This window comes from Theobroma cacao, chromosome 7 (assembly GCF_000208745.1).
Source record: "Theobroma cacao cultivar B97-61/B2 chromosome 7, Criollo_cocoa_genome_V2, whole genome shotgun sequence".
NCBI classification, from domain to species: domain Eukaryota; kingdom Viridiplantae; phylum Streptophyta; class Magnoliopsida; order Malvales; family Malvaceae; genus Theobroma; species Theobroma cacao.
This window is the reverse complement of record NC_030856.1, coordinates 10763438-10771145: the sequence shown is the minus strand read 5'-3', so window position 1 is coordinate 10771145 and position 7708 is coordinate 10763438. Positions and strand designations below refer to the sequence as shown.

The window sequence follows — 7708 nt, the reverse complement described above, 5'->3', positions numbered from 1 at the left end:
CGAGCAAGGATCATGGAAGAAGAACAAAAAGAGCGAATGGACAGAATGGAAAGAGCTTAGGAAGAGATGAGAGAACAGTTAGCAAAGATGATGGAATTGATGATGAGTCTCAGTAAAGGAAAAAGAGCGATTGAAGAGCCAGCTCCGTCAGAAAACCCACCAGCACAAGACAGTGGAAACCAAAGGGATGATCCATCCTATCCCTCAAGGTTCACTCCACCACATGCCCAAACCTCTCAAAGGGTCCACCCTCAAGTGATGCCATCCGTCTATTACAATGCACCACCCCCGCTAGGCCATCAACCGACTCATGGGCAATTTGGGCCATATTCTGGGATAAATCCTGCTGAACCAATAAATGTCCCAGATTTAGACGATCCAAAAGAGCAAGAAAAACTAAGAAAGGACTCGTCACAAATAGGAGAAAATGAAAAAGACCAGAAAAAGTATGATCTGTTGGAAGAACGTCTTCGTGCTATCGAAGGAGTTAATAGGTTTGGTACCATGGACGCAACTGAGCTATGCTTAGTGCCGGATGTATTGATCCCTGCCAAGTTCAAGGTTCCGGAATTTGAAAAATATGACGGAACAAAATGTCCCATGGCACATATTATCATGTATTGTCGGAAGATGGCTGCACAGTCTCACGATGATAAGTTACTAATCCATTTTTTCCAAGACAGCTTGATTGGGTCAGCTGCTCGGTGGTACGTACAGCTAGATCGAAACAGTATTAAGACTTGGAAAGACTTAGCAAGAGCCTTCATAGCTCAATACAAGCATGTAGCTGAATTAGGCCCTGATCGGTTGTCATTGCAGACTATGGAAAAGAAGCAAAGCGAGAACTTCAAGGAATATGCCCAAAGGTGGAGAGATACAGCAGCGCAAGTTCAACCACCTCTCACTGATAAGGAGATGATTGATTTGTTCATAAACACACTCCGAGCTCCATTCTATGAGCGCTTGATCGGCAATGCCACGAAAAACTTTACAGATTTGGTCTTATCGGGAGAAATAATAGAATGAGCTATAAAAAGTGAAAAAATTGAAGGGCATGAAGTTGCCAGCTCAAAGAAAGGGAGTACGCCCAAGAAGAAAGAAGGGGATGTGCAAGCAGTCGCTCACGACAGCCAACAAGCCCACAACTTTAACCCATATTACTCGTACCCCCCATACCAACCCTTCTATCCGAACATAGGCAACATCACACAAAACCCATATGTGTACCAACCTGTCCCGCAACCAACATTTCAAACCAATGTTCTTCCACAAACTCCACCACCAAGACCGGTAGCTTCAACCAATAATCCTGGCCATGGTCAAAGAGGACCTAAAACTACCCTAGAAAGACCAAAGTTTGATCCTATTCCAGTCCCTTACACTACATTGCTACCACAACTCATAGAAAATCGACTCCTTGCTCGAACCCCTTTAGAACCACTCCGACCACCTTTCCCGAAATGGTATGATCCGAATGCGCATTGTGATTATCATTTTGGAATTCAAGGGCACTCCACCGAGAATTGTACTACTTTAAAACATAAAGTTCAAGCGCTCATCAAGGCAGGGCTTTTAAATTTTGCAAAAAAAGATAGTTCGAGTGTTGATGGGAACCCGTTACCTAATCATGGAAGACCGACTGTGAATGCCATACATGAAGGGATGATTCGAATGGTGAAAAAGGGTATTGATGAGATTCAAACGCCAATGGATAAAGTGTTTGAGGCGTTGTCCAAGATAAATACCATCACTCCAGAACCCATCGACACAAAGGAATTGGGGCATGATCTTGCTTATTCTTGCAAATTTCATATGGGGGCAATTGGGCATTCCATTCAAGATTGTGATAGCTTTCGTCGTAAGTTGCAAGAATTGATGGATTCATCAGTAATTGAGTTTTATGAAGAAGCCGAAGAGAATTTGGTCGAAACCATAAATCGAGACACCCCAGCTGAAGTGGCATCAAGTTCATTCGGGGGGAACAAACCTAAACCTCTCACCATCTTCTATGAAGAAAACAGAAGCCCGATGAATGATACATCCCCAACTATGATCAGAAGTGGTATTACCATCGAAGTCCCCAGCCCATTCCCTTACAAGAGCGATAAGGCTGTCCCATGGAATTATGAGTGTAATATTTTGGGCACAGCTTCATCCGCCCCCCAAGCATCTTTTGAAGATCTAACTGGTGTGGGGGGTATAACGCGAAGTGGGTGATGTTATTCCCCTGAGATAGCGGAAATAGTTGGAAAAGGGAAACAGCACAGGGAGAGGGAGGCCTAAAGAAAGCAGATACCTTTTCCAAGGACCAAGTTGACGAATCTGTAGTGGCTCCGAACAATGAGGTCAAAAATCTTGTTACCGAGAAAGAAGTGGGTGAATTTCTCAAGTTTATCAAACATAGTGAATACAACGTGGTAGAACAACTAACCAAGATGCCCGCTCACATCTCTTTGTTGTTCTTACTGTTGAATTCAGAAGCACACAGGAACGCGCTGCTCAAAGTCTTGAACCAAGCTTATGTGGCACAAGATATATCAGTGGAAAAGTTAGACCACATCGTGGGAAACATTACAGTGGGGAACTTCATTGCCTTTAATGATGAAGAAATACCATTGGGTGGTCGAGGAGGTAACAAAGCGCTGCACATCACCATCAAATGCAAGGACCATGCCGTACCTAGGGTCTTGGTCGATAATGGTTCAGCTTTAAATGTCATGCCTCGCTCTACTTTAAGCAAGTTGCCAGTAGATGTGTCGTATATGAGAACCAGCCGCATGGTTGTAAGGGCCTTCGACGGGACCACAAGGGAGGTGGTAGGAGACATTGAACTACCGATAAAAATTGGCCCTTGCATTTTTGAGGTCCAATTTCAAGTTATGGACATTGCCCCATCGTATAATTGCTTGTTAGGGCGTCCATGGATTCATATGGCTGGAGCCATACCATCTTCCCTTCATCAAAAAGTTAAATTCATAGCCGAAGGCCAACTGATAAGTGTATGTGCGGAGGAAGACATACTGGCTATTCAACCATCATCTGCTCCCTATGTAGAGGCAACAGAAGAAGTCCCAGAATGCTCTTTCAGATCTTTTGAATTTGTTAATGCTACTTATGTGGGGGAAAGGAAAGTGATACCAACCCCTCGTTTGTCAGTAGCCACTAAAATGGGAGTTAAGCAGACTGTGGGTAAAGGATGCCGTGCTGGTTTGGGGTTAGGAAAGAATTTACAAGGAATTAACCGTCCTCTGACTCCAATGAAGAACGAAGAAAGGTTTGGTTTGGGGTACAAGCCTACCAAAGAAGAGAGAAGGAAGCTGACAGCTCAAAAGAAGATTAAAAGGATGGCTCAACTTGAGGGAAAGGAAGAAGAATTCGGGGAACGGACAATCCCACACCTATATGAGACTTTTCGCTCTGCAGGTTTCATTCATCCCGAAGCGCCACCAAAGGTCAATCAGGTTCTACGGATATTTGATGAGCTATCAATCCATATGATCAGAGATGAAGAACCTGATGGGAAGATCCCTGTGGTGTATCCAGTACTGCCAGGAGAGGAGCTAAGCAATTGGACAGCCACGGAACTGCCCATCATCTTTAAGTCTTCCAAAATGTAATGAACAATTTTATCTAAATGCCTATGCCCAAGGGTGTTAAGATTAATTTCCTGTTTAAGTAGGGCTTTCTGTTACCTTCATCATTTGAATAAATGACAATGCATAATGTGTTTCATAATTCATCAATCTTTTTGCATATTTCCTTTCATCTATTCTTTTAGCCAATAAATACTTGCCCATACACCCGTCCAACTTTACCTGTTTGCAGGTCTTTAAATAATGAACACGAAGACAATCTAGACAACGATTTGAATATCGATTTTGAGATAATTCCGAACATTGATGAATTGAAAAATGAAGAGGAGGTGGATGACTACAGCTTACCCCCTAATTTGTCGAGAATGTTGGAACAGGAAGAGAAGGAGATTCTACCTCATCAGGAAATCACAGAAATGATTAACCTCGAAAATGGGGAAGAGAAGAAAGAGGTTAAGATTGGCACCTCGCTGTCATCCGATGAACGGCAGAAGCTGGAAGAATTGCTCCGTGAATATGTGGACGTGTTTGCTTGGTCATATCAGGACATGCCAGGTCTTAATACTGACATGGTTGTTCACAAGTTACCTTTGGAACCAGATTGCAAGCCTATTAAACAGAAGTTGAGAAGGATGAAGCCAGAGATGTTGCTGAAGATTAAAGAGGAAGTAAAAAGGCAATTCGATGCTGGATTTTTAGAGGTGGCTAAGTACCCTGAATGGGTAGCTAATATAGTTCCAGTTCCTAAGAAGGATGGAAAAGTTCGAATGTGCGTCGATTATAGGGATTTGAACAGAGCGAGTCCGAAGGATAGCTTCCCTTTGCCACATATTGATACTCTTGTGGACAACACGGCAAAACATGCTTTGTTCTCATTCATGGATGGCTTTTCTGGTTACAATCAGATTAAGATGGCACCCGAAGATATGGAAAAAACAACGTTCGTGACCATGTGGGGAACGTTTTGTTACAAAGTAATGCCATTTGGATTGAAGAATGCAGGCGCCACTTACCAAAGGGCAATGGTAGCTTTGTTCCACGATATGATGCATAAAGAGATAGAGGTATACGTGGATGACATGATTGCAAAATCTCATACAGAAAGGGATCATACTGTCAATCTCAAGAAACTGTTCGAGAGATTGCGGAAGTTCCAGCTCAAGTTGAATCCTGCAAAATGCACTTTCGGTGTAACCTCTGGGAAATTGTTGGGGTTCATAGTCAGTGAAAAAGGAATCGAAGTGGACCCGGATAAAATACGAGCTATTCAAGAGCTACCACCTCCCAAAACGCAAAAAGAAGTGAGAGGATTTTTAGGGAGGCTGAATTACATTGCTCGATTTATATCCCAGCTCACCTGCAAATGTGATCCAATCTTCAAGCTGCTTCGGAAACGAGACCCAGGAGAGTGGAATGAAGAATGTCAAATAGCCTTTGATAAAATCAAAGAATATCTCACAAATCCACCGGTGTTGGTGCCACCGACGGTCGAAAAACCTCTTATTTTGTATTTGACTGTGAACAAGAATTCTATGGGATGTGTATTGGGACAACATGATGAAACTGGGAAGAAAGAACGAGCCGTATATTACTTGAGCAAGAAATTCATGGAGTATGAGTCCAAATATTCTGCGCTCGAAAAGATGTGTTGTGCACTAGCATGGACCGCTCAGAGGCTCCGGCAGTATATGTTGTATCACACAACATGGTTGGTGGCGAAATTAGATCCCATCAAGTATATTTTTGAAAAACCCTGCCTGTCCGGAAGAATAGCTCGATGGCAAGTGCTATTGTCTGAGTATGACATTGTGTATGTGTCCCAAAAATCAATCAAAGGGAGCGCCATCGCCGATTTCCTTGCAGATCGAGCTAATGAAGATTATGAATCTGTAAGTTTCGATTTTCCAGATGAAGATTTGATGGCCGTCTTGCATATAGAAGAGGTTGGTCCCAATGAACTTAATCCATGGAAGGTGTATTTTGATGGAGCATCCAATGCTTTGGGGCACGGAATTGGGGCAGTGTTGATTTCTCCAAATGGAAAGTACTATCCAGCCACGGCGAGATTGAATTTCAATTGTACTAACAATATGGCGGAGTATGAGGCGTTGGTAATGGGATTACAAGCAGCAATTGATATGAAGGCTGACGCGATAGATGTTTACGGAGATTCGGCTTTAGTGATATGTCAAATGAAAGGTGAATGGGAAACTAGAGATCCTAAACTAGTTCCATATAAAAAGCTGGTTACAGAATTAAGCAAACAGTTCAAAGAAATCAGCTTCAACCATTTGCCTCGAGAAGAGAATCAGATTGCTGATGCTTTGGCCACCCTCGCAGCGATGTTCAAAATAAAAGAGGCGGCCGATGTACGCCCTTTTGATTTAGAAGTCCGTGAAGTCTCCGCACACTGCTTGAATGTTGAAGAAGAGGTTGATGGTAAGCCGTGGTATCATGATATCATGCAATACATCAAGCACCAGGCATATCTTGAGAATGTCACGGATAATGACAAGCGAACTCTTAGAAGATTAGCAATGGGTTTCTTCCTTAGCGGAGAAGTGCTCTACAAAAGGAGTCGAGATCAAGTACTCTTGAGATGTGTGGATGTTGCGGAAGCCAACGAAATAATGAAAGAAGTCCACGAAGGAACTTGTGGAGCTCATGCTAATGGACATATGTTGGCTACACAAATTATGAGAGCTGGTTATTATTGGTTGACATTGGAATCAGATTGCATAAACTTTGCTCGAAAATGCCACAAGTGTCAAGTATATGCTGATAGGATCCATGCTCCACCAGCCCCATTGCATGTTTTCATAGCACCTTGGCCATTTTCAATGTGGGGAATGGATGTGATTGGACTTATTACGCCAAAAGCCTCTAATGGACATCGATTCATATTGGTGGCCATTGATTATTTCACGAAATGGGTAGAAGTAGCTTCCTATGCTAATGTGACACAAAATGTGGTGTGCAAGTTCATCCAAAAGGAGATCATATGTCGGTATGGGCTTCCAGAAAGGATCATTACGGATAACGCAAACAATTTGAATGGTGCGATGGTGAAGGATGTTTGCGCTAAATTCAAGATCAAGCATCATAACTCGACAACTTACCGTCCGAAGATGAATGGAATGGTAGAGGCAGCCAACAAAAACATCAAGAAGATTGTCGAAAAGATGACTGAAGTTTATAAAGACTGGCATGAGAAACTTCCTTTTGCCTTACATGCATATCGAACTTCTGTGCGTACCTCCACCGGGGCAACTCCGTACTCATTAGTATACGGTGCAGAAGCAGTTTTACCTGTTGAAGTAGAAATCCCATCATTGAGGGTGTTGATGGAAACAGAATTGGAAGATGCTGAGTGGGTCCGCTCCCGCTACGAACAGTTGAATCTGATTGAGGAAAAAAGGCTTGCGGCTATTTGTCATGGTCAGATGTACCAACGAAGGATGATGCGAGCATACGAGAAAAAAGTTCATCCCAGGCAGTTCCGAGAAGGAGAGTTGGTTCTCAAGAGAATACTCCCTAATCAAACTAATTTTCAGGGAAAGTGGATGCCGAATTGGGAAAGGCCATACGTGGTAAAGAAGGCTTTTTCAGGAGGAGCTTTGATTTTGGCTGACATGGATGGGGGAGATTTGCCTAATCCGATAAATGCGGATGCGGTGAAGAAGTACTATGCTTAAAAAAAAACGGAGGGGGTTCGTGCTGAAAACCCGAAAAGGGCAGCTTGAGGCTGAAAAGCAGGAAGTTAGAATGGAATTTGAGGATGTCAACCTAAAGGGAGCACAAGATTGAGGTAGAAATACACCATGAATGGAGTTCCACAATTTCGCAAAGTAGGGGAAGTTAAGGAATCTGCAACCTACAGATTTACTCAAAGCATCAATCAAGGACAATTCTTGAAGTCGAATATCAGATTGTTTTCTCTTAGTGGTCTGAGTGTTCATTATTTAAAGATCTAATGTTTGCCCTGTAAATTCTTTTTGCCTTGAATTATTTGATTTCTTATATATGAAATTCTCCTTCGCCTCTTTATTTCAACCCTTTTGTTATTTACCATCCCATGATTCACATAGTGGTTGTCATAGAAATGAATGATGATT

General features: G+C 42.6%; 1 protein-coding gene across 1 annotated transcript; it reads left to right on the top strand.

Moving 5' to 3' along the window:
- On the top strand, positions 67-7295 carry LOC108662779. The gene is made up of 4 exons (XM_018124354.1): positions 67-970; positions 1052-2197; positions 2263-3614; positions 3779-7295. The coding sequence occupies exons 1-4, from the start codon at positions 67-69 to the stop codon at positions 7286-7288; spliced, it is 6912 nt and encodes a 2303-aa protein (XP_017979843.1). The 3' UTR covers positions 7289-7295.